Source organism: Pagrus pagrus (assembly GCF_965226575.1).
Source record: "Pagrus pagrus genome assembly, chromosome: 3".
Lineage (NCBI taxonomy): Eukaryota > Metazoa > Chordata > Actinopteri > Spariformes > Sparidae > Pagrus > Pagrus pagrus.
In genome coordinates this window covers 8,336,975-8,349,840 of record NC_140187.1, presented here as the reverse complement: position 1 = coordinate 8,349,840, position 12,866 = coordinate 8,336,975, and the positions used below count along the sequence as shown (strand labels likewise).

At 41.4% G+C, this 12,866-nt stretch overlaps 1 protein-coding gene across 5 annotated transcripts in view; it reads left to right on the top strand.

The window, feature by feature from the left end:
- rap1gapb (RAP1 GTPase activating protein b) overlaps positions 1 to 12,866 on the top strand; it is a 110,311-nt gene that overhangs the window by 83,128 nt on the left and 14,317 nt on the right. For all 5 annotated transcript variants that reach the window (XM_084346174.1, XM_084346171.1, XM_084346170.1 and 2 more), the window contains 9 exons: positions 2,655 to 2,702; positions 4,613 to 4,651; positions 4,853 to 5,038; positions 6,249 to 6,352; positions 9,690 to 9,768; positions 9,857 to 9,910; positions 10,012 to 10,095; positions 10,193 to 10,293; positions 10,734 to 10,863. In XM_084346174.1, the coding sequence (XP_084202300.1) occupies positions 2,664 to 2,702; positions 4,613 to 4,651; positions 4,853 to 5,038; positions 6,249 to 6,352; positions 9,690 to 9,768; positions 9,857 to 9,910; positions 10,012 to 10,095; positions 10,193 to 10,293; positions 10,734 to 10,863 (816 nt within the window). In that variant the 5' untranslated portion in view covers positions 2,655 to 2,663. The remainder of the gene's footprint in view (positions 1 to 2,654; positions 2,703 to 4,612; positions 4,652 to 4,852; positions 5,039 to 6,248; positions 6,353 to 9,689; positions 9,769 to 9,856; positions 9,911 to 10,011; positions 10,096 to 10,192; positions 10,294 to 10,733; positions 10,864 to 12,866) is intronic.

Below are 12,866 nucleotides of genomic sequence, written 5' to 3'. Positions count from 1 at the left end.
TTTTCCCATCAGAGTTACTTGTTTACAGTGTGTTTGTCTTCAAGCACGAGAGAACCACTCTCCTGGAGAGCGCATCCTCAGCGAGACTAATGTCAAGTGGGGTTAGGGAAGCATTAGGGATTGCTGTCATAGTGAACTAAACAATGAGGAGGTGTCAGAGATTCCAGGAGGAGGTCTTGAGACTGCACAGCCAGTTTTCACAATGGGCAGAGATGAAGGATGAGTGAGGACAGCAGGGAAGGCATATCAACACAACTGACAAACCCATGTCCCTTTTTGGATCTGTGTCATCTCTCTTCCCCAGACCTCGGACCTGTTTGCCATGATCGAGAGGATGCAGGTACTGTGAGCGGTCCCCGGGCTCTGTCTTTTGTACTCGCCGCACAAACTCGTCCGTCCTTCCTTTTAATCAAAGTACATCCTCAGAATTTCGCTCGCTTCGGACATAAAACTTCACCTCTGTTTCGAGACTCTGCTTTTCCTGCTTTTTTTGTATTCAAGATCACAACCTTGCTACTGCAACACTTTTATGCGTGTCCATGTATCCCTCTCGTTGCTATTTATGTGTTTATATATATATATATATATTTACAGCAGTGACAGCCCCGAGGCTGCCTTTAGAAACCTGATGCTTCTGAATGTGCTGAACAGAACCTTTTGTGTTTTCTCTTCACAGCTGTGTAGTTGTTTCTGCGTCACCAGATGTGTGAAACGTTGTTATGTTTTCAAGTATGCCTAGATGGATTTGTAGGTTGTTGTTCGTCTGTAGCCGGTGATGTTCATCTCTTCATATGAACTAGAAGCAAGAACAGTAGGTTCTGAAGAAGCTCTAGTGGGATGAGATCCACACAGATGAACAGACAATTAGATTTTTCTTACTTTTGAGTTTAATTCATGTACGACAAAAGATATTTTTTACTCTTTTAAGTGGTCAAAGACGGTATAAAACTGACCTTTTCCCTTTGGCCTTGCTGTGTCAAAGTCAACCTAACTGTAAACACTAGAAACACCATTTGAATCTGGAAAGTTTACTATGATAATATATTTGATTAAGGCACAGGATATTGCTCTAAAACATTATGTAGGGTTTGAATGTGTAAAACACTTAAACAGCAACCTTTTCCCAAAGTTACTCTGCTGGAACCAAAATGAATCACATGTGCTAAAAGCATGCTTCCTCGGCATGAAGATACCTATTAGTTATGCATTAAGTTTAACCGTAAAGTCTTCCTGACCTAATTTGGAGATTTTTTGGAGGGATTCAAACTTAATTTCATTACTTGGACGGCACAGAAGCAGCACTGCCAAGATGCAACAGTAGCTATTCAATTATTAGTAATGCATACTCTTCAACATAAAGGGAAAGAGGGAGGGGGAAGCAGTGGACTTGTCTTCAAAGAATGAATTTAATGAAAGCATTTCTAATTTCCATTTGATTCATCTTGCTTAGTCCTTAAAAAAAACGTCATATTTGATACATTTCAAATCATGCTGCAGGGTTTTGTACGCAAAGGGGCCACTGATCAGGAATGCTGCGTTACTCATCTCTCTCTGAGCTTTGGGATCTGTCAGCAGAGTCAGCAGAATAAGAATAGATGGAGGAGATGAAGAGCCCTTTTTTTTGGCACTTTTTGGCCCCTAAGTGGAATTGCAGTTTTAACAGAAAGGAATTACGGTTAATGGTGTTGGTCAAGGTATCTAGCAAACAAATCTTTATTGTCCCAAGGGTCAGTTTGGTGTCAATCTTGGATTTCCAACAAAAAATGCAAATCGACACTATTATCGTGGTCAAATGAATTCACGAAACAAAATGCTAGCAATCAAATCTATCTTTAACTTTGTTTACTGTGTGTCGTGTCTCTTTTTTTGGCATATAAATTACCTTCAAAATAAGAGCTGAGGGAGGTGGAGAGAGTCTGTAATCAAAACTGTGAAATAAGTGTACGAAAGGAACAGTTACTATCAACTAATCAATGACTAGTGAAAAGGCAACCAGATGAACTCATAAACAAAAATGCTACAAGGTCGGATCATCTTCGCTGGATTATTCAGAAGATATCATCATATGTGTATTATTAACATGATATCAATATTTCATTTTTTAACATCACGGTTATCTTGAATATCGCAATATTAAACTAGAAATCATCCAGAAAAAAACTAATTTTTAGTATGAGTAATTGATTAGTGTCATGTTTTGAACAAGTTGGGTATATTAAAACTAAAAAAATAAGAAAGCATTCTGTATAATTTACACTCAAATTCATGCAAAATATCTGTCTGCACATTTACCAAACTATAAGATTCACGCAAATTCAGAAATCAACTAAAACTGACAGTGATAAGGGAAAATAAATATCTGCAGTAGCTCAGTGGAAACACCTTGTTCTCAGAGACCTCTGCTTATCTTTCTCACCCGCTATCTCTCGTCTTTACTTCCTCTTTCTGTGGCCCAGCTGGTGATTGAGCTTGTGTTATGTAAACGTGAATTATTGTCACACTGAATTATCTCACACTATGCTGCAGCGCCATAAATTTAATGGAACTGGACAATCACAAATGTTCCACGTCGGTGTCTCTTTGCCTTTTATCTTCGCACGTTTGATATATTTCACCTGTAGCCTATCACTTTTTTTTCCCCTCTGTCTCTACAGGGTTGCAGAATGGATGAGCAAAGATGTCCCCTCCCTCCCCCCCTCAAAGTGAGTCGCAAATCCTCTCGTCTCCTCGTAGACCACGGCCCGGTAAAGCATCAGTAATGGCAGAGTTATAAACCTTTTCCTTATCTGCTGTCAGACAGGCTTTAGGATGCTCACCGGCTGAGTTCGGAACTCAACAGGGACTAAGACTGAAAATCCTGAGCTGTCCTATTACCTAGACAGGCTGCTGCGGCTGGCATTGAAGACTGAGGGAGACTCTCAGCAGGATGCTTGAGGTCAAGTCAGAAAGGGCACGAAATAGATGGTTATCAGCTGAGGGAAGAACATGAGAGCATTTGTTGCTGTGACAAAAATCAGGAACCTTGGTGAGGCTCTGTCATGTTTAATGTGGTTTTGGGGTTTGAAGAAGAGACTTGTGTAACGGCTCGTATACAAAATAGTGTTGAAATAAAAAGTTGGCATGAATAAGCAAAGAAAGATGTCATCCAATATAAATAACACACAATGCCCAAAAGGTGTTGGATGTGTCTGAGGCTGAGAGGTTCAGTGTCGGCAAGTTAAGTTCCCGGATCTCACCCCGTAGTTTATGGACTCTTGGACGTTTTGAAGCCTCGAGGTAATATGGCCCTAAAGCACACCCTGATTTATCGCCTATTTTACTCTAAATGCGACCATAATTTACAAAATGAACATCATGCTGTGTTGAAGAAGACTTGAAACTAGCAATTGAGACTATAAACTCATTAGGAAACGGTTCACTGAGGTAATACATCCAATGAGAAGTTGGGTCATTTTCTCATTTTCGACTTTTTTTTGCAACCAGTCGAGTCATCCCTTTCTGGCCATTATACTGAATGCAGTCACTTCATGATTGGCTTCACTTTTCAGACCCAAAAGCTCAGTCCACTATATTGTCTTTTGAACAGAACAGACTTTGGCCGTATATTTTAGTGTTCTTTGGCCCGTGTCTGGGTCACTTTTGTTGTTTGGTGGTTTATTTTCCTTCTTTAATGTCGGCAACTGCACAAATGATGAGCTGAACTGAAAAGGACAGGCTTTTTTCAGCAACCAATAAAACAGCCAGACTTTGGCAACAGCTTCTGTCTAGACCGGGCGTATTAGCCAAGCTAGCAGAACTGTGGAGGGAGGTGTCAGTCTGATAGTGAGCCGGTCTGTTCTCCACTTTGCCCGAACTGAAATATCTCAACAACTATTCAATGAATTGCCATTAAACTTTGAACAGACATTCTTGGACACCGGATGATGAAACCCACTGACTTCGTCACTTCAGCCATATATAGCCTGTAACTTCTGATGGAGCAGGTTCAGGTGTGCTCTGCTGGGGTTGTTGAGCGGCAGTCTTGGGAAATGGAGAAAATCACTGTCTGAAGTTGAGGAAAAGTGGGTTTGCGAAAGAAGTAAATTGCCAGATGAAAATCACAAAATGTTCATCCTAATGTGATGTTGAAACCTGTTTTATATAATACTGCATGCATTAGCTGCCAGTAACTGATAGTGAGCTTCTCTCACACCATCACATGCATATCCAGCAGGAGTCAAAACATTATCTTCATCAAAGTGAAAGGTTGTTACCCCTCTTTTCACGTCACCACTGAGAGGTTTCAGCTCGATCTTTGAAGGTTATAAAATTTCAGCTTTTGGCAAATGACAGATTGAAGCTTCGGATAACTGTTACTTACTCACAAAAAGATGGGCTATGTGTTCGCCAGGGAAGAACGTAAGGCATCCGTCAAAAAGGAGGCTAATGTGGCCCTGTCATGTTCACAGGATAAGAAAAGTAACTCTGAAAAATGTGGAACTGTATGAAACTGTAGTTAATATTCTGTCAGTGTTTATGCTCATTGTTATTTGCCTCAAAGAGCCAAAACTGAAAGTATGACTAGAAGCGGCTGTTTGTCAGCTTGACTCATACTCGTTTCCCCTCCCTGCAGACAGAAGAGGACTACATCCCTTATCCCAGCGTCCATGAGGTACATACGATATGCTGTCCACATGAATAACTCACCCTGCACACTATGCATTTTATATATGTCAGAAACTGTAAAGCTAAAAGTCTGAACATATACACCAAATTTTGCAAAAACCAAAGCAATGCATTGCTTGAAGCAACACACAGACTATAACTTCCTGATCAGTCTTCTTTTGGCATTATTATCATCCATCCCTGTCAGGTTCTGGGTCGCACCAGCCCTTTTCCACTCATCCTGCTGCCCCAGTTTGGAGGCTACTGGATCGAGGGGACCAATCATGAGCCTAAAGATGCACCAGAGGCTGATCAACCCCCCGGTTCTGCCTCCCACATCAAACTGGAGACAAACAGCACCGCCAAGATCTACAGAAAGCAATTCATGGGCAAGGTGAGGATGGGGAAGAGGGGTCTGGTTTTATGCGAAGAGGAACAACTATTTATCTTGGTTTGGTATCTTAAATCATAGAATTGGGTTTGGGAAAGGTCTCTTGTTTCCAGCATTTGCCTTTAAAATGTGTCTGAGGTGATTTTTATGGTTAGGTTTAGGCACAAAAGCCATTTGGCTAGGAAAGTTGAGAAAAGATCATGTTTTGGCTTAAAATGCCTGCTTTGGTCACCACAAACACAGCTAGAAATTGTCCCTAAGTCTCCTGAAAAATAATCAGTGATGTCATGCTTTCAAATGTTGCACAGGGGTCACTGTCTTGGCAGCATGCCTGCCTGTAACTCCGCCACCATCCCCCTCCACCTCCCGATATCAATGTCAGGTCATAAACATGTAATGTGAACATGATATGACATGTATTGAAGAAATGTCGATATAGTACGTAGCGCCATGGCACTCACAAATATGAACGTATGAGTGATTTGTTAACTGCAGACATTTCATTCTGGCTCAAAATAATACTGACTACACTGATAATAATGGGTTGACTTCACCCAGTGAGATCTAACGACTGCTGCGGCCATCGCGTTTGATTCACATCATTTTCGTACTCATCAAACCACCACCACTCCCATCATGATAGAAATGTTTCTTCAGAGGATAGAGGTGATTAAAGCCAAGCGCCCCCCCAAAGCATAAAAGAGTGAGCGCTCAAAAGGTTTCTCCACTCATTCATTCAGAGTTTCCCTTTAATTCGTCACATGTCTGCTTCTGAGGTCGTGTGTCGGTTATCTATCACTCATTAACCTTTATAACTCCTCACAACAACACGTCAAAGTCTGTGCTCCTCTTGAAGTCACTCTGGGGAAGTACATGTCGCCACACTATGCTATGTGATTTTAAACTGTGAAACAAATCGCCCTCTTGTAAATACAGTATTTCTGTTATATATATACATATATATATATATATATATATATATATACACAAAGCAATTTGTTCCAAATAAGAGATACAAGTAGATACACTGTACCTTGTTTCACACCTTTTCCTCAAGGACAGTTCAACTACTTCCCTTAATTAAAAGACCGTTACTCTCTCTCCTTTTCCAATTTATTATAGCATTTTATTATTATTATTATGTCACCCACTGTCAGTTGCTGGAGGAGTGTTCTTTCTTGCATTAAAGTAACTTCTGCTTTTCCGCCCGCAGGAACACTTTAATTATTACACCATGGATGCCGCCCTGGGCCACTTGGTCTTTTCCATAAAGTACGATGTCATCGGGGATCAAGAGCATCTGCGCTTGATGCTTCGGTACAGTTTCCTATTATCTTTATCTTTGACCTGTTTTTTTCTCCCGTTTGTGCTTTTTGCTCTCTCACGTGTTCGTACCTACTCACAGTCCTTTACAATTGTTCTTTGCCGTAACTCGACTTATCTCCCTCTATTGTCCTTTTCTTGCATCAAACCTGCAACAATCCTGCTTCAGATATCTATGTAATGCAGCGATGTTTAGCATTTACTCATCACTCTCCCACACAGTACCATTTCACTGACAGAATTTTTCACACATGGCTTGATTGTGTGGGCTACATTATGGGGTTGATGTTTGTTTTGTTTTTTTTCTTTATAGCTCAAGGATAGTGTTAAGCCGAGCAAAAATGACACACAGGAAGAAAGGCATCTGAGCTCTCACAGGTTGCCTTAGTGATGAACTTAAAAATGTGTTTTACAGCTCGATTGCTGACAATAGGCAGCGCTGCGGAGAGGCTCGCCCCTGCTGTCAGAGGGTGCCGGTTACATTTCATCTTCAATTGAACACGACTTCAGACATCTTCTGCCTATTTCAGACAGCGTCCGAGCTATTGTTAAGGGATTGCTTCTTTAATGAATGTACTCACCTTTCTTCCACTTCGGCTCACTCACAGCATTTTGTGTCTGACCTGTGTTTATTAACTAAATTTAATCTCAGGAAGGGCTTCATAACACAGAGTTTTGTGGACATCTCCTCCATCAATCCTCTAATGGGCTCTGTCTCTTTAAGGCCCCGCCTCCCCAATACCCACTCTCCCCCTGATTGGTCAGCTCGCACAAGCCTGTGCCAGCACCGCTAACAACTACCGAGCAGCTGTGCTAAATCAATTCCTACTTGCCAAACTAGCTGAATGGTGCAAATGTGTGACTCTTTTTTTTTTTTATTAAGGCGAGACTACTGACGAGGCGTTTCAGGAACATTGTTTCCTGTGGGAGAGAGGAGCTTCTGTTGGGCTTTGACCTTTTTACTGTCGATATCTTTTCCATAAACAAGAACTCTGCAGGAAAGGAAAAAAATAAAATAGGTCTCCAATGAGGTGAACCTGCGAAAACAAGAAAAATAAAGTCTGCATACTAGATAATGCGCCCATGAACATTTATTACCTCTTTCCCTTATTTTTTATGTGAAACTGCTTATGCTGACTACATGGCCAGGACCTCAAGGACTCCCTGGAAAAAGAGATTGTGTATCTCAAAGGTACCCTTCTGGCTAAATAAAAGATGAATAAAATAAACTAACTGCTTCTCATAACATACAGAAATCTGACCATAAAAATCCCCAAATAACTTTCAAAGTTCTGCTTTTGTGTCCACAAAACCCACACCAGGGCCAAACAGAGACTTATGAAAGTATAAATAAAAGTGTTGAAGGTTTGCGTAGTACAGCGTCAACACTCACGCTTGTCTATAAATGTTGACTTAAATGAAAACTGTGCCACAAAGTACTCAACAATCAGCACACTATTCATCCCTGCTGTACGAGCATAATGCCTTCCACCCACCATCGCCCAAACTCATGCTCACTCGCTGAAATCCTCTTCACATTCTGCTAAAGACAGACGAGGGGGAGAGAGGCAGAACACAAAATAACCTGTGAATTAATTTTAGCACCAGAGAGACTCCACTCCAGATTTTAATAGCTGCCTCCCCTCTTCGTTAATGGAGCCTTCGAGTGGATGAGTATGTTGCGAGGTAACGGCCATTCAGCCCACAACATTTTTCACATAGTGATGTTTTCCACTGGATGGGCACCACCCACAGTCACCCCATCACCCCCAGTCAAATTCAGTCCCCTCAGCTGGTTTAGTCACAGGCAGTGACTCACAGTCCATATTTAAAGCATCTGTAAGAGATCTACATGATGTGTCATAATCGCTTCTTCTATATTTTGCTGTTAGAGTCCCACACACTAAAACAACATTAGCAAACATGAGGATAACAGGTTGTTAAGCTTTCTGTATATTAGTGCCGTTAGTCCTGCATATTAGTGTAAATCAGTGACCCATTTTAAAACAAATGAGGCCTTTATTTCAGACGTAAGGAGAGAAAAACAAGCTTCTCATTTCAGCAATTGTTGCTTGTTGTCTCTGAGTGACCTTCACCCTCCATTGACTTATTTAAAGCAACAAAATGTAACTTCCTGGAGAAACGTGGTTGATTGTCGAGTCTTCTACTGACGCTTTGGGTTGTTGCTTTAAAACAAGACATTTCTGAAGGGAGTCTTCAATGGGAAATCCTACATAGATGAGATTGTGTTAAAGCATATGCTCCAAATCATTGCGATGGAGTGGAAGTCGAATCTCACATTGCCAGACGGAGTGTGGCTCTCAGAAGTGCATACCGAGGAAAATAGTCCTTTTCTTTTATGAAGTATGGCAATCTTTAATCAATTACATGGAGAGTCTCCCGTCTCACATGATTGAATGAACGTCTGCTGGGTCTCTGTCTTCATCACATTAATGTTGTAAAAGACCATTATATACTCTAAGTTATGTCTCCATCCATCTCTCCTATTTTAGCCCCCTTAACTTTTAGCTGTACATTTTCGTTTGTAATCGTTGTGTGCCGATTTATGTTGACTGTTATTTTAGTTTTTGAGCGTATGTTTTATTTTTATTTTCATTGTCAGTGGGTCTTACTGTTTGGGTTTGTGTTAAATTTGAAAAAATGCTAATAAAAGCTGCATGTTCCAGACAAAAAGTCAACTTCCTCACCAGTTTATGATGAACAAACAAGGATTGTATTGCATTGTAAAGCTAAGTTAGCCTTCATCTAAGTAAATAAGCATGAGAAGATTTAGGATAAGTCTGGTTTCCCTCTAACACAACCCTGTTTGGATTCTTAGCTACCATATTTATCTGATTTTCAGTCAGTTATCAGCAGTTTGTGGCTCGCTTCTTGCCCCAAAATTTCAAGTTTTAAGGTGCAACGAGGACGTGACTTGTTTTGTCACGATCCTGCACAAGTCAATACAGTTAGTAACTGCTGCATAATTAATATCCACATTAAGGAGTGTGTCAAGGGGACGATTAGCATCCAGCGCTCACTTTGTAGCTCATTTTGTGTAAAGTTTTTCTTTACTCCCTGAAAAAGTAATGATGCCCATTTGACCCTCTCCCAGGCAATCTTGGCTCAAACACATCAAATGTAAAGACCATTATAATCCCAGCCACACACGGCATCTATAGGAAAAGATCCCCTTAGAACTGGCGACTCACTTGCATGAATGCAAAGCACCAAAGAAAAAAAAAATCATTAAAGCAGCCAGAGGATTTCTTTGGATTAGAAACTTAACAGTGAGCATTCTGACTTTTCAAACTGTTTTTCTGCCTTTCAGCACAAAGTTAAAAACCTTCCATGACGTGATTCCCATTTCCTGCCTTACCGAGTTCCCCAATGTGGTTCAGATGGCCAAGGTATCACACAGAATATATTGTTAAAAATATGTTGCTATATGTTTAAAATGAGAAAAGCTGAATTTGAAAACTACTTTTCCACTTCCAGCTTGTTTGTGAAGAAGTAAACGTGGATAGGTTTTATCCCGTCCTCTACCCAAAGGTAGGCAGCAGCACTTACTGAGATTTCTCCAGTTATTACTTTCTCCACCGACACCACATCCCCAAGAAAACTCTGGAAACTCTCCCTTCTCTCATCCTCAGGCATCAAGGCTCATTGTCACCTTTGATGAGCACGTGATCAGCAACAACTTCAAGTTTGGAGTCATTTATCAAAAGTTTGGCCAGGTGAGTGCGCCCTCAGAGATATACCGCTGCTAATCTTCGCTTTTGAAGTCATGTGTCACTCCCTCCTGAAAATGTCCTCTGCTTTCCCTCCACGCAGACATCAGAGGAGGAGCTGTTTGGAAACATGGAAGAAAGTCCTGCCTTTGTTGAGTTCTTGGAGTTTCTGGGCCACAAGATTGAGCTTCACGACTTTAAAGGGTTCGGACACTTTTTCAGTTAAACTCAGTTCGATTTCAGCACGTCTGTTTCTGTCTCAGTACCGCACGCCACCTCATGTCTGTCAGAAGCAGGTCATCATTCACTTACCTATTGATCAGAGCTGGCTTTAAATCAATCCCCTGAAAAAGCGATTTGGAGTGTCCTGATATTTGCAGTGTTGCTGACATTGTGATTGAGGAGGCAGAAGAAGTGCCCTTGGCATTCGCTCAATGATGGATGAGCGTGGAAGGACCGGGTGCTCCGAGAGCAACACTCTTATGTTCACTGCTTTGTTCGCCTCGCTTCTTCCTCTTGGCTGCTCACCTCAGTCCTCGTTTTGCCTTTTTACTTTACTTTCTTTTATCTTCTTTTTTTCCCTCTACTTTTTCCTTGCCTGTGCCCTTAAACCTCCTCTTTTCTTCTGCTTCTTTTCTTGTCAGATTTCGGGGTGGGCTGGATGTCACTCACGGGCAAACGGGGACAGAATCCATCTACACAAGTTTCCATAATAAGGAGATTATGTTCCACGTGTCCACCAAGCTGCCTTACACAGAGGGAGACTCACAGCAGGTAAAGTGACATTCCAATGATTAATTATCAGGGGAACTAATTGGTGCTTTCAGGGCAATTCGCTTCACTAATTGATTTGTAAAGGCCTCTTCTTGTGACTCTTCCACGTGTCGTACTGCAGCAACAGCAGCAGCTAATGGGTCAGGGCTGTAAAATCCAAATGAAGGTTTTTTTAAATGACGCTAATTTGAATCAGCGGTTGAAAGATTTCCAATTCCTGAAAATACACAATTCCCTTTTCTAGTTGAGAGTTAGATGAGAAGATGAATACTGCTCTCACGTGTATGGTAAATGTTAAACTATTGCTTGCCTGGCTATGTCTTTATAAATCTTTATACCAGCACCTCATAACTCACTAGTTAATACATAATATCTTCTTTGTTAGGTAAGTATAAATAACAATGAACGTTTTACAGAAGGTTATGTGCCAGACTATTTCTTGGCCAGCCCTATACTATCACAAGTTGTCATTTTTAATTTAACTCTGGTTTTTGTACAGATTAAACAAACATGACATAGCATGTTGAAGGTATACTACGCAGGACTTTTCTTAAAACGAAGTATATTTATCTCGAGCATCACTTACAATCCATTCCAAGGATGTGTCTGTATCTGCAGAGACCCTGCCCTCTGCCTATATAATGTTATTTTTTCTCAGTATTTTGCGGTGTTTCTGGGTGTCAACCTTTGGGGCAGTAGTGTGCAGCCAGCTGGAAGTATTATTGGCTATGGGACTATAGTCTGCATAAAAGCTGCAGCTGCAGGTCTGTGGCTGTTTGACCGAGGGCAGGGCTGAGCTACACACACACACACACACAGATGGACCACAGAGGCAAACAACAGATGGGATGATGCGCGCATTCCGGCTGCATTCGCACAAAATCTGTAGGGTTGTGCAGAGGTGTGGGTTTGTTTGTTTGTGCTTTACAACATAACTGCTGTAAAACAAACATAATTGTTTTGCTCTCTGATTCACAGCTCTGTTCTCGCTAACGTAGCTCCCTCTGCTCATTCGCTCTCTAGCTCGCTCGACCCCAGCTGCTCACAAGTTGAGCCAGGGAGGACGGGCCAACTTTGAATAGTGTGTTTATAAAATGCAAACAACAAATCCACCATAGTATACCTGTATTAGTGAGTTTTAGAGGTTTTAGAGGCGAGGCTAGCTGTTTATCCTTGTTTCCAGTCTTTGTGCTAAGCTAAGCTACCTGTCTTCTGATGGTGCTTTCACATTTATTGTACCGGTATGTAAGGAATATTTCAGCAAAAGGCAGAATTCACTTCCCTTAGTGCTGAAAAACTCTCTGATCAAATGAATATCTAAAAACCTGTTTGTCTTTAACGTACTTGTGTTTTACACATGCAGTAAAGACAGTGATGAGCATTTGCAAAGAGTAAACTTTTTGTTTGCTTGCAGGTTTGATGTCCTCACTACTCCACTGTCCAAGAGAAATATCATTTTTTAGAGGCCCTAGCATTGCATTGTTCTCTCTACTGCCATTGAAGTTTCTCCCTCGTCGGTTCGTGGCTGGAGACTCTCGCCTCTTTGATGCCGTGTTGCAGAAAGCTGCATTAGTCTTCAGCTGCCTCTTGAACTTTGTTACCACAGTAACCCTGCGTTGCACACAGACTGTCCATATTGGCGAGGCATGAGGAGAGACAGAGGACATAAATAACACCCACATGGGATGATTCATGAGGGAGCTCGAGAGAAGAAGGCAAGGTGCAACTGTAATAACATAGCATTATTTCTGGGGGGAGAAACCGCAGAATTAATGGAGCTAGATCTGTCTGAATATGAGCCGATCTGAGCGGATATACTGGGCAGTGTTTAAAGGTTTCAGGTGTCTCAATCCAGCCCCACACTTTTATTTTTTTAAGTGTCTGTCTGTGTTGAGTTTGGCAGAGAGAAACTGGGGTGAATATTATTCAGCTATCTGGGATCAGAAAGCCCCCGCGTGAGTAAATATTAAAGCCGACAGCTCATAAGCTCGGGGATGATACAG